This window comes from Pan troglodytes, chromosome 5 (assembly GCF_028858775.2).
Source record: "Pan troglodytes isolate AG18354 chromosome 5, NHGRI_mPanTro3-v2.0_pri, whole genome shotgun sequence".
NCBI classification, from domain to species: domain Eukaryota; kingdom Metazoa; phylum Chordata; class Mammalia; order Primates; family Hominidae; genus Pan; species Pan troglodytes.
Genome location: NC_072403.2, coordinates 172,098,449 through 172,123,541, shown reverse-complemented (window position 1 = coordinate 172,123,541; position 25,093 = coordinate 172,098,449). Strand labels below are relative to the sequence as shown.

Genomic DNA, 25,093 nt, shown 5'->3' with positions numbered 1-25,093 from the left:
CCCAGCTGCTCGAGGGTCCCAGCCAGGCTGCTTGAACACCTCGGGTGGGACAAATCCACGCCCCTTTGTTTCTACTATGACATTCAAAGGTAGAGGTCAGTTAAGTACTGCTCAGCCAGTGCTAAACCTAGTTCAAGAGACAAGCTAGCCCAGAGAAGTTGCACTGGTCTTGTAACAGTGTCTCAGCACTGTATCCGGAGGTCTTCCCTGCCTGGAGCAGCCCCGCCCAATACAGCACAGTCAGCGGCTCTGGCCCTGAGCTCCTAAGACTCAGCCAAAACCTGCCCATGAAAACCCCAAGGAGGAATTCCCTCCAGTGTGCTCACTGCACAGTCCCGCTCTGAGCCCCCAGTCTCCTGACCTCTTGAATGCAGGTCTGCCCACCGTCTTTGTACAGGTCAATTCTATCACGGAGGATGCGGTCTTATTTCCACCACACGGATAACCTTTGGAGTACGTGACAACAACTTTGTCACCTGAAACACACAAATGATTGAACTGACATTATTTCTAGTGCATTATAAAAAGCCTCAGGCAGGCGCGGTGGCTCACACCTGTCAATTCCAACACTTTGGGAAACCAAAGAGGGCAGATCACTTGAGGTCAGGAGTTAGAGACCAGCCTGACCAACATGGTGAAACCCCGTCTCTACTAAAAATACAAAAATTATTCAGGCACGGTGGCAGGTGCCTGTAATCCCAGCTACTCAGGAGGCTGAGGCAGGAGAATTGCTTGAACCCGGGAGGCAGAAGTTGCAGTGAGCCAAGATCGAGATCGCGCCATTGCACTCCAGCCTGGGCAACAAGAGCAAAACTCCATCTCAAAAACAAAAACAAAAAACAAAAAACAAACAAACAAAGCTTCAATGTTAGGAGTAAAAATCTGGTTTAAAGGCCAGAAGAAAATAAATTTTGGGCTCCCTAAAGGTTTATCGACCTGTTCTTGCATTCCCACACTCAGGGGTGATCACCTGGCCCATTGCACAATTGTCACAGCCTAAGACCTGGGGTCAAACCCAAACCCTCCTACTCCCGTACTTTGTGGCCCTGGGTTGCTGAGCTTCTGAGCCTTGAGGGCCTTACCTGCAGAACAGGGCACTGTCCAAAGTGGGCAGGTTTCAGGCATGTATAGAAAGTGCCCAACAAACTCATGTGAACAGTGGGACCCCGGGTAATGGCAGCCTTCATTATTGCTCCAATTGTGTAAACTCTCTCTATCATATTAGGTGCTTTCCTGACAGGTACCCTCATGTGAGCCTCCCAGTAATAACAGAGCAGGGAATGGAAAAAGTGAAAAGCCAGAAACAGGAACCAACTGTGGTTTTCTAGGGTCTTCTAGCTTTCAGTCGAGCACTGTCTGCTTTTAAAAGTGACCCGTTAAAAGAAAAACCTGAGCCCTCGAACCCACAGGGTCTGAGAGAAAAGTGAGTACATGCTTTAAGCTGCAGGTATCACTGGGACAGCATGGCCGCCAGGTTCCAACTCTCAAGCCACCGCCAAGAGGCTGCTTGTGGCTGCCCAGGGGGCTGTTCTGGGAATGGTCCGGGCCCAGCCTGGCTGCATGGACAGATGATGTCTCCAGGGCATGGCGCAGGGTGTCCAGGGGAAGCAGGTGCCTTCCACCCTGACCACACACACACAGATCCTTCCAGGCAGGGGCATGCGGTGGAGGCAACATGGGCACAGTGCTCACTTCCCGAGTGTTTTCCACAGGACACAGGCTGAGGTACTGAGGGCTGCTGGATGGTGAGGTGGGACTCTAGGCTCTCAGCCCTGCCCCAAACTCAAAGCTGCTCCAGCTGAATTTGTTTTAAATATTGGGCTTCTGTGTAAAATTTTGGAAAAAAGAATTCCACTGTTTTACGGAAAATTTTTAAAACTTCTGGCATATGGGATCAAACAAGCAAAGACTTTAATAGTGTAGACAGCCCTTACTGATTGGGCAGGAGGCTCAACCTCCTCGGCTCAGGGGCCCAGCCTGTGAAATGGATGACAACGCTGCCCCATGGAGTGGAAGGGGATTAAACATACATTAAGCACAGCTGCTTGAGACATGTTGATTCCGAAAACAAAAAGTCTACCTCCCACCCCAACAGGGGTCCAGTCCCTAAGTGGACAATGGGGGCACCGTGGTTGTCCTTAGGTGCTGTCTTGTTGGCGCCAAAGATTAAGAGCTCATTTGGTGTCAGACACCAGATTATTTCTCGTTCCGGTCAGCAGGTGCTCAGGATGCCAAATGCCAGCCCCAGGAGAAAGCATGAGCTCTTCCCGCCAGGCGAGGCCAGACTTGCAAAATGGTGCTCTCCAAATGGAGGTGGCCTGCAGGTCACCGCTAAGAAGTCAGATGATCTAGTTCCATGTCACTCCCTGTGTTCACTACTCTCTTTTGCTCCTCCTGCCTCAAACTTTTAGGAAGCCTTAAGTGTTTTAGTCATTTCAGTTGGCTGAAGTTGGGGAAAGACTAGTCGAATATCCATATATACTGCAAGATTACAGGGGAAAAAGCAACCCTCCACGACCTTCCCTCCTTCCCCCTTCTGGGGCAGTGTGGGAGTGGCAGCAATAACTGACCTCTAAAGCAGTAAGAACCTCCCAGGGAGGGCGGGTCTCAGGCTGGCGGTTTGGGCGCCACTTCCTGTATGGCAGCTCTCCCTCCACCTACCAACCTGCAGAGTCTGTGTGTGATTTTTATCAAGGGTGGCAGTAGTTTTCTCGGAATTCTCTTTCTCCATCTCAACATCTCAAGCTAATCTGAAGTAGCCCTGTGGCTGAATCAGGACAACTCGGGAAACCCCACTCCAGCCTAAGAGGCAAAGGTGAATATTTTCCTTTACTGGTCCCTCCAACAAATCCTAATTGCTCTTAAGCTAAGAAACCTCTACTTTCCTCCTTTAAATAATGAAAGAAAACAACTTTCACTCACCAACCAAGTACAAGATCAATTTCCCGTGAAAAATTGTTAAGACATTTTACAAAGATGTACCTCTCAACTACCTGTACCAAGTCCTCATGCAACTGTTTGGCTTTCCTAAACAAACACGTGTGTCTATGCCAATTTAGGTACTTGATCTACAGCTAGAATGTGAACTTCAGAGGAACTCTGAACATTCTGAGACTTCCTCCTGGATAGACGCACTTCCCCGAGATAGCCCAACCCCTCTAAACACACAGACTAGGACCTGCGGTCTCACATAATACAAAGCAGCACTTATTTTAATGTGCCAGGAGAGCCAAAATGCCTGTGAGACAGTGACAGGCAATCCTATCTGGAGGTTTCCACCAAAGCACATGCTCACTCTCCTTGCCATCCTGAGAACACCCTCACCTTCCCGGTTCAGATGCTGCTCCTTGCACCAAGGACCAGGACCCACAGGCCTTACCTGTGACACCCAGCTTCTGCGTGTGAACGAGTCCCAGGACCTGGACGTCACCAGCTGTGGTCCTTCTGCAAATGCTGGCCCTTTCAGAGCAGCCCAGGGGCCCTTTATATATTTTCTGGCACAGATTTATATAGTACCTAGAAAATGACACAAAGGGGCAGGTAAAAGGCATGCAAGTGACATCTCTGCCCTGACACAGGAGGGCTCTTCACTTTACTTTCAGAGAAAGGTTCTGATAACTAAGGGCTCCATTCCATCACTGAATGTAGCACTAAAATAGCTTTTCCAATTAAAAAAAAAAGGGCAAAAGAAGTCTTCACTGAAGAAGGGAGCTCACCAACCAGACACACTCGGAGTGGAATGTCCACACCTGCGGCCACCCTGGACACAGCGTGGTACAGTAGAAAGAAGGGCTCCGGGGCTGGGAGAGGCAGTGGCTAGAATCCCGGCAAGTTTCCCACCTCACTTAGAGCCACTTAAACCCTCTGAGTCCATGCCCCTGCTCCTCGGTGATGTCTTGCAGGAGCACCTGGCCAAGCGGGCGCTCCCCACGCAGAGTGGTCAGGACCATGGGCTGACCCCAGCCAGCAAAGCCTAAGGAGCTCCTGCCAAAGACCCAAGAAAACCCACACGCCTCCCACAACCTGAGCTACACACAAACGCAAATCAAACCCAGCCTAACTCAGTCCGCCCAGGTTCTTCCAGCTCCAGAGGCTCCGTTTCCGGTCACCAAAGCTCCTGCCCCCACTCTGACCTCAGAACCACCCTCTGTGCCAGGATTGACACTGCGGGCTGCTTCCAGGAACAGTGACAACTCAACCACCATCAGCCTCACATGGGCATAGTATTCCCATCTTGAGAACCCAAAAGAGCCAACCATCGTCAAGCAGTCTGAAGTTCGCATGCTGAGGGTGTGGCGCCGCGGGTGGACTGGGAAGGCACTCACGAGACTCCGTCGTGGACCAGGGACCAGGACCCGGTGAGAGAGGAGAGCAGCCGCAGGTCATAGGTTTTGTGTTTCTGGACGAATTTGCACTCCAACTTCTTTGGAGGGCAGACAACTTTTGTTTTCCACTCAAATGTCACATCACACCCACGCACTTCACTGAAGACTTGTGGCCTCCCAATGTCCTCATCTTCATCACACTTAAATATGATGCTGGACGTCCGGTAGCTGTTTGCTGGGAAGTGTAGGGAAAAGAGAGAGAGATCAGACTGTCACTGTGTCTATGCAGAAAGGGAAGACATAAGAGACTCCATTTTGAAAAAGCCCTGTACTTTAAACAATTGCTTTGCTGAGATGTTAATTTGTAGCTTTGCCCCAGCCACTCTGCCCCAGCCACTTTGACCCAACTTGGAGCTCACAAAAATATGTATTGTATAAAATTAAGGTTTAAGGGATCTAGGGCTGTGAAAGGACATGCCTTGTTAACAAAATGTTTATAAGCAGTATACTCGGTAAAAGTCATTGCCATTCTCTAGTCTCAATAAACCAGGGGCACAATGCACTGCGGAAGGCCGCAGGGACCTCTGCCCTGGAAAGCTGGGTATTGTCCAAGGTTTCTCCCCATGTGATAGTCTGAAATATGGCCTCGTGGGATGAGAAAGACCTGACTGTCCCCCAGCCTGACACCCGTAAAGGGTCTGTGCTGAGGTGGATTAGTAAAAGAGGAAAGCCTCTTGCAGGTGAGATGGTGGAAGGCCACTGTCTCCTGCTTGCCCCTGGGAACTGAATGTCTCGGTATAAAACCTGATTGTACATTTGTTCAACTCTGAGATAGGAGAAAAGCTGCCCTGTGGCGGGAGGCGAGACATGTTTGCAGTAATGCTGCCTTGTTATTCTTTACTCCGCTGAGATGTTTGGGTGGGGAGAAACATAAATTTGGCCTATGTGCACGTCCAGGCATAGTACATTCCCTTGAACTTAATTATGATATAGATTCTTTTGCTCACATGTTTTTTGTTGACCTTCTCCTTATCATCACCCTGCTCTCCTACTACATTCCTTTTTTGCTAAAATAATGAAAATAATAATCAATAAAAACTGAGGGAACTCAGAGGCCGGTGCCGGTGCAGGTCCTTGGTGTGCTGAGTGCCGGTCCCCTGGGCCCACTGTTGTTTCTCTATACTTTGTCTCTGTGTCTTATTTCTTTTCTCAGTCTCTCATCCCACCCGACTAGAAATACCCACAAGTGTGGAGGGGCAGGCCACCCCTTCAGGGGAGCAGAGGCGGGAGAATGTCAGACCAAGGCCTGCACCACGGCGCGTTCCTGCACGCCTTCCCCATGCTGCCTCAGGAGCACCTGCAGACTCCATCCGCCATCTGGCAACACCCCACGTGCTGCCCTGGCCACATCTCATGTTGATTCACTCATGTGTATCCTGACTCCAAATAGACCCAGCTCCTTGGCACACAGCCTTTCGTCGTACTTCTTAATAACCCCACAGCCCTAGGTGATTCCTCACACGGGTATTCAATATTTGACCAATCTACTAATGATCACAAAAAAAATTAAGATAGCTGGGCGCGGTGGCTCTTGCCTGTAATCCCAGCACTCTGGGAGGCCGAGGTGGGTGGATCATGAGGTCAGCAGTTGGAGACCAGCCTGACCAACATGGTGAAATCCCATCTCTACCAAAAATACAAAAAAATTAGCTGGGTGAGGTGGCGGGCCCCTGTAATCCCAGCTACTTGGGAGGCTGAGGCAGGAGAATCACTTGAAACCAGAAGGTGGAGCTTGCAGTGAGCCAAGACTGCACCACTGCACTCTAGCCTGGGCAACAAGAGCAAAACTTCATCTCAAAAAAAAAAAATTTTAATATAATAATGTAATACCTACAAGTACTTGAAAACAGGAGTGTGATTCAGAAAATAGGGAATAACATTTTGTCAAAATAAGCCTCAAAACAAAGCTATAGCAATCCTTTGTAAATTTAACATGTTTGGTTCCTTAATACATCCCATTTTGGTCCCTGGACTATTGCGGGAAGTCAGCGACCACGAACGGAGGGACCTGCTGAAGCCGTGACAGAAGAACATACATTGTGAAGATTTCATGGACATTTATCACTTCCCCAATCAATATTATAACTTCCTACGCCTGTCTTTACTTTAATCTCTTAATCCCACCATCTTCGTAAGCTGAGGATGTATGTCGCTTCAGGGCCCTGTGATGACTGCATTAACTGCACAAATTGTTCGTAAAGCATGTGTGTTTGAACAATATGAAATCTGGGCACCTTAAGAACAGGATAACAGTGATTTTCAAGGAAAAAGTGAGATAACCTTAAAGTCTGGCTGACTGTGGGCCGGGCAGGACAGAGCCATATTTCTCTTATTACCGAAAACAGGTAAGAGAAATATCACTGAATTCTTTCCCCAGTAAGGAATATTAATAATTAACAGCCCTGGGAAAAGAATGCATTCCCGGGGGGAAGGCAGGGGGGCCTCTTAAATGGCCACTCTGGGGGTGTCTGCCTTATGCAGTTGCAGATAAGGGATGAAACACGCCCTGGCCTCCTGCAGCGCCCCCAGGCTTGCTAGGATTTGGAAATTCCAGCCTGGCGAATTCTAGTTAGATCGGCTCTCTGCTCTTGAACCTTCACAATGTGTGCACAGCGGGACATGGAAGTTCTTTAGTGATTCTAGTTTCACCCTGACCTTGTGATCCCGCCCTGACCTTCTGCCTTGTGACCTTTTGTCATCCTTGAAGCATGTGATCTCCATGACCCACACCCTATTCGTACACTCCCTCCCCTTTGAAAATTGCTAATAAAAACTTGCTGGTTTTGCGGCTCAGGGGGCATCACAGAACCTGCCAACATGTGATGTCTCCCCCAGACACCAGCTTTAAAATTTCTCTCTTTTGTACTCTTTCCCCTTATTTCTCAGACCGGCCAACACTTAGGGAAATAGAAAAGAACCTACGTTGAAAAATCAGGGGCTGGTTCCCCCGATACTGGACATTTATGAAAATTAGTAATTTTTCTTTTTTTTTTGAGACGGAGTCTCACTCTGTCACCCAGGCTGGAGTGCAGTGGCGCGATCTCGTCTCACTGCAAGCTCCGCCTCCCGGGTACACACCATCCTCCTGCCTCAGCCTCCCCAGTAGCTGGGACTACAGGCGCCCGCCACCATACCCAGCTAATTTTGTTTTTTTTGTATTTTTAGTAGAGACGGGGTTTCACCATGCTAGCCAGGATGGTCTCAATCTCCTGACCTTGTGATCCACCCGCCTCAGCCTCCCAAAGTGCTGGGATTACAGGTGTGAGCCACCGCGCCTGGCCAAAAATTAGTAATTTTTCATGCATTTCTCTCATCTCACGGTCCGTAGACACAAGTCACAGCAGTTGGCTCCTCTCATGAAACTTCCTGAGCACCGCAAGGCACTGAGTGTGGCTCACCAAGAAACCTCCATCCCCACCTGGGCTGCCACATGGCAGAAAGTCAGTCAATAAATGAGTCGCCTGGTTTACCGGAATCCTCACTAGCTTCAGAATCCTGAAGACCCATAGCAGACATTCATTTTCCTGAGGCATAATCTGAACCACCAGGGCTAAAACCTGGTATGTGGACACAAGGCCCTCCGGCTAGTGAGTGGGCCTAGCCAGCCACCCAGCACAGCATCTCACGGCAGCTCTACCGCAGTCTGTAGATACGGTTACCCAGCAATCCCACAGAGCAATTCAAACGTTTCTCTGTGGGAAACAGCCCGAGTAAGAAAATATTTTATGCAAGAGAATTCCTGACACTGACTGGGGCATCCACAAAGGTCTCAGTGTGAATCGAGCCTTGAGAGTATCAAGGCCCCAGGCCATGTGGGGACAAGAGCCGTCCTACTCACAGTGTCTGCAGAAGCCCCACTCGTGGTCTCTGTCGTAGTCCGCAGTTGTGCTACACCACAGCTTCGCCCTGCTCTCTATGATGCACTCCTCGTAGCTCTTCCCATTGAATATGAAGGGGAAGACACAGGGGACGCCGTCATCGGTTTCTGGAAAGAAGAAGAACATTATCAGTGTGGCAGCTGTGCCTTGCCAAGCACAATCACCTCAGAATGCAGCAGGAGTCCCTAAGGAAGCTGCCCATCCTAAAGCACCTACGTGACAACCGGCATTCACCTGCCAAAACTCACCAGGCAACTGAGAGAACACAGCGTGATTCACACACCAGCATTCACACCGGGGGTGTACAGAGGAACAGCTCACATTCACGCCCAAGGTTACAGCACTCATAGGACCGTGGAGCTCCACTCCGCAGCTTCTTTCTGCTGCTATGTCTAATTTCTAGTTTACTATGAGCTTGAAGTTTATTTACCTCATTGCAAATATTTACCTGGAGGGCAACGATCACCATTCACGTAACTTAAAATGACCGCTTCATCCTGGTGCCTGTAATCCAGTTTCATTGATTGCAGCCGTCCAAAGGATGCCCCCTTGGTGCCTGAGAGCAGACAGACTCCTCCGTCCTTACAGCCTCCTTGTTCTGGCCCGACTGCAAAGGTGCACACCCCAACGCTATAGGTGCGCGAGTCGCGAGTCACCTGGACAAAAACCATGCGTGGCCGTCAGCAGAGTGGCAGCACCCAGGTCTCAAAGTGAAGAGAGAACCACTATTGCAGCTGGTGCTGGAGGCAGGTTCATGAGGAAGAGCAAAGACTCCTCTGTGTGCATCAGAGCCACGCAATCGCCTTGGCCCTAGGCTTTCCCTGGGGGGCCTCCCCCAACCCCTAGGCCCAGCTTGCTTGCTCCTCCTGCTCCCTGCTGGGGGCCTCGGCCACCCCTGCCAGCCAGCCACTGCTCTGGCTGTCGTCTCCAGTCAGAGCCCAGTGAGAAGGGACCCAGCAGTGAGGTCACCCCACCTCCCTCACCTGTGTAATAAGACATTGTGCGGGCCAAGTGAGTGAATGAGCAGAGCCGACACTGCACGCTGAAGCATGGACCTGATTCTCCTGGCCCACCCAGCGCCCAGAAGGCTCACACCTACTGCACACCTGTCGGGAGGACCTGTACCCAGGCAGAGGGCTCCATCACAGGAGCCAGGGTGTTGACACCTGGGCCCAAAACTCCAGGCTCATCACTCACCAGCCGCCGTGCCACAGCAGGTGCTGGGGTTCCGTACCCCAGTCCAGGCACTGGCATGGTAACGTCTAGATATCTAGGCTTAAGGAGTCAGGGGCCCCCAGGCACCAGTGACCACGACACCACATCAGTAAGACCAGCAGCCCAAAGAACCAGCACACGCCAGGGCTCTGGCATGGCATGGAGGCACATGCCCAAGTGCCTCTCAATTCCAGGGCACCTCCTACCTCCCTCCTCCCACAGCTGCCACAATCAGCAAACAACTGCCTTGATCATCTTCAACCAGGTTGGAGGAATTAAATCCCTGTAGATTTCAGCCACCCAGGAGCTGGCCCTGCCCTCATGGATACCTTACATTCATGTCTCCGGGCTGCCCCACCTGCTCTCTGTCTGATACAAAGGGTCCCACTACCCGCCTCATGAGGTTACTTATCATCAAAAAGCCTTAAGTGCAGAGCCATGAGGTACAACGCAAGTGTCAGCTGCGCTGAGTTGGCCACGCAATCCAGGAACCTTCCTGAGACCTGGCATGCCCTACGAGAGCGCCAAGATGCTGCCCAGTGGCCACATACACCCTCTCAGCTCACAGGTACCACATTATCCAAAACACTTCCGGCAGCCTCACAGCACCTGGCACCTGGTACACCTGCACCAGCAACGCCCAGGGTGAACGCATTACCTTAAAGGTGCTCGTGGAAAGGCTGGACAAGTTGAAGCTGTAGAGGAGCTGCTCATCTGTCAGGGTACAGCCGTCCATCCTCACTTCATCAGGACAGACGACAGGAGTCTCCCATTCGAACACAAAGTCGCACTCGCTGGTCCTTAACAGCTTAGGCGTTCCCTGTTGCCAGGAAGAGCACGGGTCTTAAAAACCCCATGGCATAGGGATAGATAGCAGTGACACACCACGTCCCTACAGGGGCTGTGCGTAACCCACAGCGGCCTCTCAGAGGGAAGGGATGCTAGACAACAGCAGCTGAAAGACCCAATGCCATCTTCAAGGCACAGACATCACCCCGCCCTTGTCCCCTACACATCCTGTGAGCTCCCTGGCTGAATCCAGGTCTTGTCTTCTACTTAGAGAGAAAGCCTCAGTGTTCTGGGCTACGGGTTCAAAGGAAGAAAGGGGGAGGGCTTAAATGTCATAAGAGAGGTCTGTGAAACTGAGACCCTGCCTCACAAGTGCTCCAATCTACTGTCTCTAGACACGGGAGACATTTATTCAAGGGGCAAGATGCCACATGGCCAGAATTCCATAGGCCAAGTATTGTAGAATCACTTTATTTATTCCCTCCCTCATTCAACAGCAACAAAAAAAGATGAGGCAGCTCTCAGGAATTCCATTTGTAATTAATGTTAAGCATCTTTTTCCCCATGATTCAGTGGTAAAAGTACTTCCATTGAAAATGAAAACTGCTGGGGAAGAAAAATCTTCTAAAAATCTTTCTGGAACACTAGAACACACATTCAGCATAAGATGCTTCATTTCTAAAATCAAGTAAACACTAATCACCCTCAATGTGCAGCTGCTGAGAATTAACTAAAATCACATTAGCTAATTCGATTTGTCACGTTGGCAGCAGAGTCAAAGCAAGGCATAGTTCCACACTCCTTAGCTGGTGGTGTAGATAACAGAGCATCACTCATGATGAGGCAGGTCTTAGAAGTGAAGACTGTCCTTTAAAGAATGAAGAACTTAATGCAGAAGCCCCCCGCAAGGCAAAGTCCACGTTGCCCCATGCTGTGTGCATCTACAGAGGCACACCCAGACACCCCTATAAAAATATGCCAATAAGCTTATAAACAGACGCAATGGGTGGACTGAATACAGCTCTGCCTTTCCTTACCAACTAGGACTGTCACTACACTCTAAGATTCATGAACACATCCAAGGGCTTTGAGGTGCTCTGGGACCCTGTGGAGTAGCCCCAAACAGCAGGACTGTTTCCTCCTCCTTCTCAAATACTGTCTCTCTCACTGGTCAGGTGGCTGCCAGGTCACTTTCTGTCACTGTCAGCACACCCATGTCTAACAGTCCCTTTACAAACCTGCTCCAGGCCCAAACATCAGAAGGATATCTTTATCAGAATTACAAGACACCCAACAGATCCTAATCCATCACCTGAACTCCTAGGGGTCAGATGAGCCTTGGAATCCAACATCTTTATTAGTATTTTAAGAGGCAATTCTCACACCCCCAGATCCTGTGATCAAACATATTAATATTTCTGCAGCTAGATGTATCAATATCCACATTAGGTGGGACAAATCCACACCATAAATAGCCTCAGTCCATTCATGTCAAAGGAGCCCCAAGTTTTCAGAGCTTCACAGATTTCAGAAGCACAGACGACAGGCTGTGGTGCTGTGTCCCTGGAGCAAAGAGCTGTTCCCCTGTGCAGTAGCTGGGACCTGGCTCTGCCCCTGCAGAGCTACTCTGAGTCCCTGTGGAATAGGGGCCGTAATCTACCAATTTATCTCACAGAGCAGGGGTCAAAAGAAAACGTCCTCAAAGACTATAACCAATACCGAACTCATTATAATGGAAGCTGGTATTCTTTTTTTAATGCACATAAAATGGAAGTCAATACCTCCTTATAAGTAAAAGGTGCCACTTTGTTGTAGCTATTCTGATTCCAGGGGTCTTTTGTTACTTGTTAACTTCTGGGCTATGACCTGAGTGACTATAGCTGCCCAAATGTCTCTCTGACTTCCCAGTTAGAATAAAATCAGTAATTGTTAAAGTAAAAACAAAAGTTATGACACTTTTATGCATCAGCAGTCAAAGCTGAATATCATTTCTATACTTGTGTTCTATGTTTTTAAATTACAGCAAGTTTCTATATGCTGTTAACTGCGGAGGAGCTCACTCAGCCCTCAATCAGTGGTTTAAATTATTCAGACACACTACTAGCGTACCATCTTACCCAAGGCAGACATTTTGAATAAGAGTATCCTTGGACCTGACACGCACTTTCTGGTTGTCTAGCCTTGGCTCACTAATCCGCAGTTGAGCATCTAGATCGTCACAGGCCCACACTTACCATGCTCACACCTCTCTTACAGTGAAACGCGATGAGCGAGGTGTAGTTGAAATGCTTGTCCGCTAAGCAAGGAGTACTGCTTTCAAAATTCAAGTAAATCTCATTCGCTATTGGATTGAGTATTGGTGGTCCTGCCACCCGGCCGATATCCTAAACAAAGAGCGAGGGCAAACAGTATTTCAGGAAATTAACCATTCCCAAGGTTAGTGGAATTAAGAATTGATACAGAATTGCAAAAACCAGACCTCATAGGTTCTGAGAATGAGCAGCATCTAAAGAAACTGGGTTTATACCAACTCCAGTTGGAAGGCTTGACAGATGCTGTGTAACCTCCGTATGTCAGTGGTTATTGTTTTGATCCTAACGTTAGTTCTAAGGTTGGTTCTATTTCTAGGTATCTTCAATTTTCAAAGATCCTAAGCAATAGGAATCTCTCCAGTCACATCAAGGATACTACAGAGTCCTCCCATCAGCTGATGAGGGAAGCCCGGAACCTGAAAAACCTCCAAGGATGCTACACGGTCCTCCCACCACCTGACAGGGGAAGGCCGGAACCTCCATGCTGACCTGCCACCCTCACTGCCCAGTGCTGCCCCAGGACTGCCCACTGACGTGGCCCAGCAGTAACCACCGGCTATGTCCTTGGGAGAGGGGACAGGAGGTGTTCACTGTTCATTTTCATTGCTTAGCACAGCACCTGGCACACAGCGGCTGCCCAAGAGATATTTTTGAGTGAATAAACAAATAAATAAAAGACCAGTCTGAGTATTATGAGAAAAAAAAAAAAAACTCTTTTTTTATTTTTAAAAAGTAAATAAAGGTGAATGGCCAGGAACGGTGTATGTGATGAATGCGTGTACGCATGCGTGTGTGTGCATGTGGGTGTGAGTGTGTGTATAAGCAGCTTCCCCATGATTTTGTTCTCAGCTACAGTGCTCTTCATTCACCACTGTGGGGCACGTTCGGACCACGTGGCACCACACCTTCTCCAGTTAAATAACTTTCTACATCTTTTAACATTTGACAATGGGTGGCCAGGCAATGATTCCCGATCGAGGATCCCCGGTCTGCGCTGTCAGAAAGGACGCTACCAAAGAGCTTCCTGGGGAGACTCAGCTTGTCCAGGCCTCCATCTCACACAGAGCTGGAGCTGTGCTAATTCATGCTGTGGCCGATCTCCTTACACACTCCTGACATCTCCCCATATCACTGCCACATATAATGTCCATCTTTCTAAAGGACATCTAGATATGTTACAAGAGGATCCATCTTTAAAGCATAATAGATGATACAGATAGAAATACAGACGACTTGTGAGATACATTCAAGTATTAAAACATACCAAGGATTTGACAAAATATGAATATAACTCATGGAGACAATTTTTAAAGATCCAAATTTCTATTAAAACATGCTAGCAAGCCAGGCACTGTGGCTCATGCCTGTAATCCCAGCACTTCAGGAGGATCACTTAAGGCCAGGAGCCTGAGGCCAGCCTGGCTGGGTGACATAGCAATACTCCCATCTCTACAAAATAATTTTTTAATGCATAAAACCAAAGCTTTCAAGGCAAAATATTTAGCTATTAGCAAACATACTCTTGCCCTTAATTATAACTCCTTGCCAAAGAAACTGTTTGCATTTCGCAAGCGTTTTAACTACAGAAGACAAGGCATTTCACACAAAGAAACCAGGCTAGGCCAATGTGCTTTCCTGTCACTTCACCTAAAAACTTCTTGATTTGGGTCAACCCTGAGGCTCATGACAAGCAGAGTCCCTACACACATATTCATGTTACCTCCCATGCTCAAAGACTGGCTGGCTACCATCATCAGCAAACAGTTCAATGTGCAAACCTTTAATCTTCCCGTAGTGGACCCAGAACATACACAGTCCCACTTACTTTCTCCATTTTTTTTTATGCTTGAGCAACTCTCCACTGAAGGCAAGAAACAACGCAAAGGTTATCACTAAAAGTCTTGCAAAAATTATCTCCACCCTTGGATTTGTCATACTTACTATGGGGGGACCATCAATAGGAACTTTGCACACAGCGGCTCCGGCAGGACAAGGCACTCCGTGCATGGGATTTAGTGGCTGACAAATATTGATGTAGAAATCAGGGTTGGTATCGGAGGCATCATCCTCACTCTCATCATAAGCCTCGTAACCACCAGTGCGATGAATGAGGGGAGACAAGTCAACAATAGAGCTTCCATTCCTCACGGAACATTCGGTCTGTTAAGTAGGAAAGACTGCTTTGAGTCTACAAAAAAATTTTCCTAATCACCACTAGGTCATCCATAAGAATTCAAAAGCTGAATAACAACAACAAAAAAAAGTAGAAAGGTGTCAAAATGCTTCATTACATAGCACTGGGCACTTCCAGTCAACTTTATTATTGGGGTGATCAGGAGTGGACAGTTCAGCTGGGCATCTACTAGTGGGCAAGTGAACCTGATGAAGGGGTCTGGGTGCAGCCGGGCACTGGACATGCACTTCTCCCGTGCCCATTTGAAAACTCACCGCTTGCTCGCAGGCCAGCGGCGTGTGCCAGGAGAAGAAGAGAGTGCATGTCTGCTTGTCCAGGGAGATGAGCATGGGCCTATTGGTTGGCCCGGCCTCAGGCCTGCACACGAAACTGATCACGCTCTTATAGCTCAGGCCGGATTTAGAGGGACAAGGGGACCCATCCTTGTACACCAGCTGCAGGACCTGGTCCACGTATCTCAGCCTCTTGTTGGCCTTGCCCACGCTAATCCTGGTCTGTCCAAAGCAGGCCCCTGCACCACAAGGGAAAGGTGGAGAAAACACAATCACAGACTCAATGGTCAATTTTCTGATGAGAACTTTCGCAAGTCAGGACCATCAATTTCATAGCCAACACTTATAACTTCAAGTGTCCAATCCGGCTTTAACCATTGTTTTACACTGAATGTTCATTCCATCACACAACCATGTGTCCCCCACATGGGCTGACTGCTGCAGGAGACAAAAGCGTCTCAGCTTCCTGGCTCTGCTCATCCTTTTTTCCATTGGCATGCAAAGAGACCGAGGACAACCCAGAGGACGGGAGAGTCAGACAACACATGAGAGACCACAGCACTCACCCACGCCAGGAGGGCAGTTTTCATTCTCCCCACAGATGCTCATGTAAACCAACCCCTTCTCGCTGTAAGCAGCTGTGAATCCCGCCCTGCCACTTAAGGAGCTCAGATCAAACAGGTGTCCTGTAGGGTGGAAGAAGATGGGGACACAGTGACTCCAGGGAGCTGAGACTTGGGAGGCTCATCATCGGCGAGCTCACGCACAGATTATGTCAGCATTGGGATTTCTGACTTCTCACCACGACCCCTGTCCTAAATCCTCCACCAACAGCCAGGCTGTATCATAAGACTGTCAGTCCCTTGATCCATGAGATGTCCCATCTTTAGCTAAAAAGATCGTGGCTCACAGCACCCTCTGCTGGCCCACACCACAGCAGCCACTAAGAGTCTCGTGGGCATGGGGAGAGCCTGCCCAGCGCACCTCTTGCTGCCAATGGACTGTGCCTGTGCCTTTCTGGGTGCCCAGCACAAGGGCAGGTGAGAGACTCCTGGCAATCCACTACACTGATGCTGAAAGGCAGCCAGGGGCTAGCTCTAACCTGCCCTGGAGAGCCTAGAGCTGCTGGACTGACACTGTCAGTAACCCCAGTCAGGAGCACCTCTCACACCACGAGAGTGACAGGAGGGATGGATTCTCTGTGGAAGCATTCTCTCCTCCACTGAAGGAGAGCCAGGAGAACACACAGCAGCCCATCCAGAGAAAGGCCAAACACACCCACACACCATGACACCTCTACCCAGGGCGCCTGCTGCCCATAGCTTCTCCTTGGGTCTCTCCCCTGATGAGCTGGGTTTGGTGGGGGCACCGTCTCTCACCTGTGCTGAGGTTAACGACTGGCACCACCTCTCACCTGTGCTTGGGTTGGTGACCTGGCAGTCATCATGCTCGTTGCTCTTCATGGGACAGGCTGTGGCTGTGGGCCAGGCAAAGGTGTACTCACAGTCCTCCACGGCGCTGATGAACATGGGCCTGGAGTTCTACAACAAAGCAGAGACAGGTCCTGAAGGGATCACGCAAAAACTCCATGTCTATCATGATTTCAACTTACAAGTGGAAGCTTCTCTGAAAAACTCCGCAGCATGTGACATTTCTGTCTCCATGTGCCTGTGGGATGAGGCGCAGATTAGGAAAAGCAAAGGGTCAGAATGTGTCCTGAGCTGCCACCATGGGCTTCCCCTGCAGGTAAGTGAAACACCCATAGGCAGCAACACACTTAGGGGACCAGGAAGCTCCCTCAGGCTGAGGAACAGGACAGGGGTTGGGGACAGGCGTGCAAAGGATGTTGGAAGGGCTACTGGGAGACACAAATGTGTAAATAACTGATAAAATTCTAAAAACCAAATGAGGTAAAATCCATTATCACAGTCAAAACAAAAAGATCCACCAAGAGAACTAGCCCATTCCACGCATCCTCCCACTGGCACCAGCCAAGGCTTACTCTGCTCATCTCAAAACGCTTCATGTCCACTGCAGAGTTAGCATGATGAGTTCAGCAGCACCTTCCTTCCCAGGTAAACCCCATGATTCCTGCTGGCCACCCTGATAAGCCACGCTGCAGTCCAGCCTCCCAGGCCCTGGGCACAGGGGCCTCCACACACCCCCGACCCTTCCCTCCCAGCCTCCCAGGCCCTGGGCACAGGGGCCTCCACACACCCCCGACCCTTCCCTCCCAGCCTCCCGGGCCCTGGGCACAGGGGCCTCCACACACCCCCGACCCTTCCCTCCCAGCCTCCTGGGCCCTGGGCACAGGGGCCTCCACACACCCCCGACCCTTCCCTCCCAGCCTCCCGGGCCCTGGGCACAGGGGCCTCGACACACCCCCACCCTTCCCTCCCAGCCTCCTGGGTCCTGGGCACAGAGGCCCCCACACACCACCCTCATCCTTCCCTCCCAGCCTCCTGGGCTCTGGACATGGGGAACCCCACACACCCCTTCACCCTTCCCTCCCAGCCTTCTGGGCCCTGGGCACAGGGGCCCCACACACCCTCTCACCTTTGCCCCCCACATGTGGGGCAGCCCTTTTGTCCTCGGCCATGAGCCTCTCAGGTCACAGAGGAGAATGCTCAGAGGCCCCAGCAGCTCATGAGTCTGGACTAAGCCTCTGCACAATCTTCCCAGGAGGAAACTTCCCTGCCGCTCCAGGCAAGAGGGCAGGCCTGAAGCTCCTGGAGCCCCCCATCCCAAGCTCCCCTACCACTGCTGCCCACCGCTGGAGAGCATGGGGCGAGCCACCCTGACACCCAGGGAGCTGGTCCTGCCCGAGTTAATGCCCAACTCAGCCACCGAGCTCGTCATGCACGCTAGCACTGGGGCTCACCACAATCTCACACACAAAAAAACCTGTATGCAGTCGACACCTGCTTACGTGCATGCCAAACAAGTAAGGGAAGAACTGATCACAGGCACTCATGCTCACTGACTGTGCATCTCCCGTGTGTCAGAAATGACACCTGGCACTTCCTACCTCTTCTCTCGAAACCCTGCAATGGGCAGGACAAGTATGCCTCATGTTATGAACGGCTGAGCAGGGCAGACTACCTGAGTAATTAACCAAGTTACGTGGCTGGGAAGTGGCAGCGCTACCTGTGACCCGGGCCCAGCCAACCTTCTCGTGCTTCCCAAGCTGCCGCCGTGAAGACAAAAGGGCATGTAGTCAAACAACAATCTCCTCCACAGCCTTTAGGAGTCTGAGTTAAACTCTGAAGAGAACCAATTCTGAGTCGGGAACTGCCAGGCAAGCTTCTAAGGAGCCAGACAGCACGAGGGTTCCCCAGATTGCAGGCCGCGGCGACGCTGTTCCCCCAACCTCTGGTAAGGGCGCATCATCCCAGGCTCTAGAACTCGCGTCCCAAGGCAGATGAGGACGTGCGGCTCACCGCCCTGCACATGGGCTCAATTCCCAAAGCTGCAACAGCAGAAGGCGCAGGAACAGTCCCTTACCACTTGGCTCTCGCTGCAGGTGAATCGGATGGTGGTTGACTTTTTCCGAATCCCATCTGGACATAAGTCGCCATCAACGTAATTCAGGACAATTATGCCATCTCTCCACTGAGGTCCATCCCTTACCCTGCCGAGGTTCACGGGCTTGGAGCCACCCAGCAGACACGCGGCTGCTTCTGGAGGGCACGGCTCTGCACCACCAGACACAAGAAAGAGTTGCCTTTAGTGACTCCCCGGGCTAGAACAGAACTTCATCAGGCAATAAATGTCACACACGCTGCAGAACTTCATACGCTTTCTAAGAGTCACTTCAAAATAACCTGCTATTTCTTTCACATAAGTCAGATGACAATGACATCACGTTAGTTCTCACTCACTTACATGCTGTTTTGTCACAGATGGACTGGGGCAGGCAGGCGTGAGTGTAGAGGGATAGCTAGGCTGTAGCAGTCGAAATTCTTTCTGAACCCCATATAGGATGAAGGTTATATTCCCAAATTAAGACAGAGGAACATTTTAAATGGCCTACATCCATGCACCTTCTGTATTCAAGAAGCTACCAAGAATTTTGCCTGTTTCCCAGTCCCTAAAATGCCTGTGCCATGTGCCCTGGGTGAAGAACTAGTCCCATGCCACAGGGGTACAGCCACTGTCGAAGTCTGCACAGCACAACGCAGCAAGGGGAAGTGGAACCACAGCCTCAAACCACACAGAGGATGGAACCACCTTCTGCAGCTAAAAATAACCACACCGCCTTTGAGGTGAGCCACCCAAGATGCAGGTGGGGCTGTATGAAACTCCACGAACATGGGATGAGTTTCATCTTTAGGGTCCCGAGGGGCCATGAGTGGTACCAAGATCCCTGGAGGTGCCCTTGGTTTCCCATGTACAGCTGACATCCAGTCTCAGCCAAGCACTGCAGGTTTGAGTGAGCTGTCCCTGCATCACAAAAGGACCGACCATACAACTCTCAACATACGCAGGCACACACCAGGACCTCCATGTCACACCCCCCATCTTCTACCTGCTAAGAAGGATTCCTCACCATGGCTATTATTTCTATCTATTATATCTGCATCACCTCATGTTCAGAAAGGGTTATCATGTTCCCAGCAGTCCTCAGCACTGATTTACCCTGCGCCATACTAGGGATCAACTGTTAACACCATTAAATCATTCTTCGTCCTGCTGCTTCTCGGCCGAACCACGTCCATGCTGCAGAGAGTAAAGCGCCTCCAAAGAATCCCCATCCTACTTGATCTTCCCCAATAAACTCATGACACGCCACCACCCCATGAAGAGGCCCTCTCTCACCAGTGCCAGCCTTCAATACACTCACTACAACCACCACCCCACGAGGAGGACCTCTCTCACCAGTGCCAGCCTTCTATACACTCACTGCAAACACCACCCCACGAGGAGGCCCTCTCTCACCAGTGCCAGCCTTCAATACACTCACTGCAACCACCACCCCACGAGGAGGACCTCTCTCACCAGTGCCAGCCTTCGATACACTCACTACAACCACCACCCCACAAGGAGGCCCTCTCTCACCAGTGCCAGCCTTCTATACACTCACTACAACCACCACCCCACAAGGAGGCCCTCTCTCACCAGTGCCAGCCTTCTATACACTCACTACAATCACCACCCCACGAGGAGGACCTCTCTCACCAGTGCCAGCCTTCTATACACTCACTACAACCACCACCCCACGAGGAGGACCTCTCTCACCAGTGCCAGCCTTCTATACACTCACTGCAACCACCACCCCACGAGGAGGACCTCTCTCACCAGTGCCAGCCTTCGATACACTCACTACAACCACCACCCCATGAGGAGGCCCTCTCTCACCAGTGCCAGCCTTCGATACACTCACTACAACCACCACCCCACGAGGAGGCCCTCTCTCACCAGTGCCAGCCTGTGATACACTCACTGCAAACACCACCCCACGAGGAGGCCCTCTCTCACCAGTGCCAGCCTGTGATACACTCACTGCAAACACCACCCCACGAGGAGGACCTCTCTCACCAGTGCCAGCCTGTGATACACTCACTACAACCACCACCCCACGAGGAGGCCCTCTCTCACCAGTGCCGGCCTGTGATACACTCACTACAATCACCATCCCATGAGGAGGCCCTCTCTCACCAGTGCCAGCCTTCTATACACTCACTACAACCACCACCCCACAAGGAGGCCCTCTCTCACCAGTGCCAGCCTTCAATACACTCACTACAACCACCACCCCACGAGGAGGCCCTCTCTCACCAGTGCCAGCCTTCTATACACTCACTGCAACCACCACCCCACAAGGAGGCCCTCTCTCACCAGTGCCAGCCTGTGATACACTCACTACAACCACCACCCCACGAGGAGGCCCTCTCTCACCAGTGCCAGCCTTCAATACACTCACTGCAATCACCATCCCACGAGGAGGCCCTCTCTCACCAGTGCCAGCCTTCAATACACTCACTGCAACCACCACCCCACAAGGAGGCCCTCTCTCACCAGTGCCAGCCTGTGATACACTCACTACAACCACCACCCCACGAGGAGGCCCTCTCTCACCAGTGCCAGCCTTCAATACACTCACTGCAATCACCATCCCACGAGGAGGCCCTCTCTCACCAGTGCCAGCCTTCTATACACTCACTACAACCACCACCCCACGAGGAGGCCCTCTCTCACCAGTGCCAGCCTTCAATACACTCACTGCAATCACCATCCCATGAGGAGGCCCTCTCTCACCAGTGCCAGCCTTCAATACACTCACTGCAACCACCACCCCACAAGGAGGCCCTCTCTCACCAGTGCCAGCCTGTGATACACTCACTACAACCACCACCCCACGAGGAGGCCCTCTCTCACCAGTGCCAGCCTTCTATACACTCACTACAACCACCACCCCACAAGGAGGCCCTCTCTCACCAGTGCCAGCCTTCTATACACTCACTACAATCACCACCCCACGAGGAGGCCCTCTCTCACCAGTGCCAGCCTTCAATACACTCACTGCAACCACCACCCCACAAGGAGGCCCTCTCTCACCAGTGCCAGCCTGTGATACACTCACTACAACCACCACCCCACGAGGAGGACCTCTCTCACCAGTGCCGGCCTGTGATACACTCACTACAACCACCACCCCACGAGGAGGCCCTCTCTCACCAGTGCCGGCCTGTGATACACTCACTACAACCACCACCCCACGAGGAGGCCCTCTCTCACCAGTGCCAGCCTTCAATACACTCACTGCAATCACCATCCCACGAGGAGGCCCTCTCTCACCAGTGCCAGCCTTCAATACACTCACTGCAACCACCACCCCACGAGGAGGCCCTCTCTCACCAGTGCCAGCCTGTGATACACTCACTGCAACCACCACCCCACGAGGAGGCCCTCTCTCACCAGTGCCGGCCTGTGATACACTCACTACAATCACCATCCCACGAGGAGGCCCTCTCTCACCAGTGCCAGCCTTCTATACACTCACCACAACCACCACCCCACGAGGAGGCCCTCTCTCACCAGTGCCGGCCTGTGATACACTCACTGCAAACACCACCCCACGAGGAGGCCCTCTCTCACCAGTGCCGGCCTGTGATACACTCACAGCAAACACCACCCCACAAGGAGGCCCTCTCTCACCAGTGCCGGCCTGTGATACACTCACAGCAAACACCACCCCACGAGGAGGCCCTCTCTCAACAGTGCCGGCCTTCTATACGCTCACTACAACCACCACCCCACGAGGAGGCCCTCTCTCACCAGTGCCGGCCTGTGATACACTCACAGCAAACACCACCCTACGAGGAGGCCCTCTCTCACCAGTGCCGGCCTGTGATACACTCACTGCAAACACCACCCCACGAGGAGGCCCTCTCTCACCAGTGCCAGCCTGTGATACACTCACAGCAAACACCACCCTACGAGGAGGCCCTCTCTCACCAGTGCCGGCCTGTGATACACTCACTGCAAACACCACCCCACGAGGAGGCCCTCTCTCACCAGTGCCAGCCTGTGATACACTCACTACAATCACCATCCCACGAGGAGGCCCTCTCTCACCAGTGCCGGCCTGTGGGGCCAGAGACTTGCAGACATTGATGAGGTAGTGCTCCGGGTCCCCCGTCCCAGTGATGGCTTCCCAGTTGTCACTGTACCTTGACAGGGACGAGAGGTCGAAGGAGTTGCCAGCCCCATCTCTGAAAAGAAGAAAACCCGCAGTTAGTTAGGCTTGGTCGTATTCTCTTTAAACATTGGGCACTCTGTCTAGAAACGTTCAAGTATTCGGGCATAGTCCAAGCCTGACAGAACTTTAGACTCGACTTCTCTCTGTCTCTCTCTCTCTCTCTCTCTCTCTCTCACACACACACACACACACCATCAGAATCAGCAACAACATAACTTCCCTGAACATAATAGTTCAGGAAATTATTAGGCTCACTTAAAAAAATATTTAAATTTTAACAGAAAAACTCAAGTCTGCAAAGTGCGTGCCGTCTGTGCTCAGGCCACTGAGAAGTGGAACTTGCTGGTGACAAAGGTAAGCAGCCAAGATGCTAGGAGCACACACAGCAGGGGCCATGCCCGGGGCAGCCGCACGCCACCTGTTGTTTAAAACCAAAGCCGCCAGCAGTTACTGAAATTAAAATGGGCTTGCTGACCTTTCTGCACAGGCTAAAGGTTCACTAACTACACAAATCCCAAATACAGACAGTAACTGGGAACCAACCCCATGCCAGGAGCAATATTAACAGTGAGTGAGACACACACTCTGCCACCACAGAGCAGGGACGGGAACAGCTACAGATGCCACCTCAGCGGCAGCTCTTAGCGCTTCAGAGGGGAATAAAAACTGGTCATTCATTCAAAAGCTGTGTGCTAAACTGGGGGTACTGTATTAAACAAAACAGATAAACATCATCAATCTTACAAAGTTTACCAAAATTACCTGTGGAAGAAAATGACCGTGAACAAGACAGACTTTTAAAAATACATACTGTATTTGATGGAAGTAAGAGCTGAAGGAAAAAAGGCAGATAAGGGGGATATGAAGTTCGGGGGGCAGAAGAAAGCAGCTGTTGAAATTTTAGACAGTGGAGCCAGAGAAGGCGTGACCGAGAAGGGGACCTGTGAATAGACTCTGAGAGAAATGGAATCACTGACCATCCTGGCACCCAGTAAAGCGCATCCCAGGCAGAGAACAGCATGAGCAAAGGGCCCGAGCCACATAAGCCCGACACGACCTGAGAAAGGCAGAAACCCCGTGTGGCTGGAACAGAGTGAAAGTGAGGTTATTAGAGACAACACGGGGGTCATGTCCGTCAGAGGAAGAACTTCAGCCTGTGGGTCCCAATGAGATGGGCGCTCAATGCATTGAAGGTTTCAGCAAGAGCGACATGGTGGGACTTATATCTCAAGAGGATCATTCTAATTACTGTGTGGGACTAACCAAACGTGTGACAAGGGACATGGCAGGGAGACCTCGGAGTGGCAGCTGCAGTACTGCACGCACGAGAGGAGGAGTGCCCAAACCAGGGGCAGGTGGCAGGAAGGGAAAGCTGCCGGAAGGTGATGGGACAAGAACAGAGCTTAGTGAATATCACCAAATGCTCTAAAAGTAGTCAATAGAAGAAACAAAAATAGAACTAACAAAGCCAAGGCAGAGGAAAGAGGAGAGGAGAACAGCACAGGTGAGGACAGATTTCATCTTTTAAAAGAGAGTCAACAGACACCATTAGAAGCTGACAAACAGAGGTTTAGAGTTATAGAAGGTTCCAAAAAGAACCACAAGAAGAAATAGTAAAAAGTGGAGTGAAGCTAGGGGTAGGGGAGGGAGAGGTGAGGGTGGGTAATTTCATCTATTAATATTTTTGGACTCTCAATTACAATAGACATATATTAACTTTTATTATGAGATTATAAAATTCTCCTCTGATTTAATTCTACTTTTAAAAACTTAGCATAAAAATATCTTTAGGAAGGCCGGGCACAGTGGCTCACACCTATAATCCCAGCACTTTGGGAGGCCAAGGCAGACGGAGGATGACCTGCAGTCAGCAGTTCAAGACCAGCCTGGCCAACATGGTGAAACCCTGTCTCTACTAAAAATACAAAAAATAGGCTGGCACGGTGGCTCACACCTGTAATCCCAGCACTTTGGGAGGCCAAGGCGGGCGAATCACGAGGTCAGGAGTTCGAGACCAGCCTGGCCAACATAGTGGAACCCCATCTCTACTAAAAATACAAAAAAATTAGCCGGGTGTGGTGGCGGGCGCCTGTAATCCCAGCTACTCGGGAGGCTGAGGCAGGAGAGTCACTTGAACCCGGGAGGCGGAGGTTGCAGTGAGTCGAGATCACGCCACTGCACTCCAGCCTGGGCGACAGTGCAAGACTCTGTCTCATTAAAAAAAAAAAAAAAAAAAAAAAAAAAAAAACCACAAAAATTAGCCAGGCATGGTGGTGTCTGTAATCCCAGCTACTAGGGATGCTGAGACAGGAGAATTGCTTGAACCAGGGAGGAGAAGGTTGCAGT

At 50.9% G+C, this 25,093-nt stretch overlaps 1 protein-coding gene across 2 annotated transcripts in view; it reads right to left on the bottom strand.

Annotated features, from left to right (window-relative positions):
• IGF2R (insulin like growth factor 2 receptor) overlaps positions 1 to 25,093 on the bottom strand; it is a 139,973-nt gene that overhangs the window by 17,674 nt on the left and 97,206 nt on the right. For both annotated transcript variants that reach the window (XM_016956572.4, XM_016956573.4), the window contains exons 30-42: positions 22,624 to 22,760; positions 18,550 to 18,740; positions 16,460 to 16,586; positions 15,612 to 15,731; positions 15,028 to 15,284; positions 14,521 to 14,739; positions 12,502 to 12,651; positions 10,137 to 10,298; positions 8,712 to 8,919; positions 8,224 to 8,370; positions 4,326 to 4,560; positions 3,380 to 3,516; positions 362 to 476 (exon numbers count right to left, since the gene is read on the bottom strand). In XM_016956572.4, the coding sequence (XP_016812061.3) occupies positions 362 to 476; positions 3,380 to 3,516; positions 4,326 to 4,560; positions 8,224 to 8,370; positions 8,712 to 8,919; positions 10,137 to 10,298; positions 12,502 to 12,651; positions 14,521 to 14,739; positions 15,028 to 15,284; positions 15,612 to 15,731; positions 16,460 to 16,586; positions 18,550 to 18,740; positions 22,624 to 22,760 (2,205 nt within the window). The remainder of the gene's footprint in view (positions 1 to 361; positions 477 to 3,379; positions 3,517 to 4,325; positions 4,561 to 8,223; positions 8,371 to 8,711; positions 8,920 to 10,136; positions 10,299 to 12,501; positions 12,652 to 14,520; positions 14,740 to 15,027; positions 15,285 to 15,611; positions 15,732 to 16,459; positions 16,587 to 18,549; positions 18,741 to 22,623; positions 22,761 to 25,093) is intronic.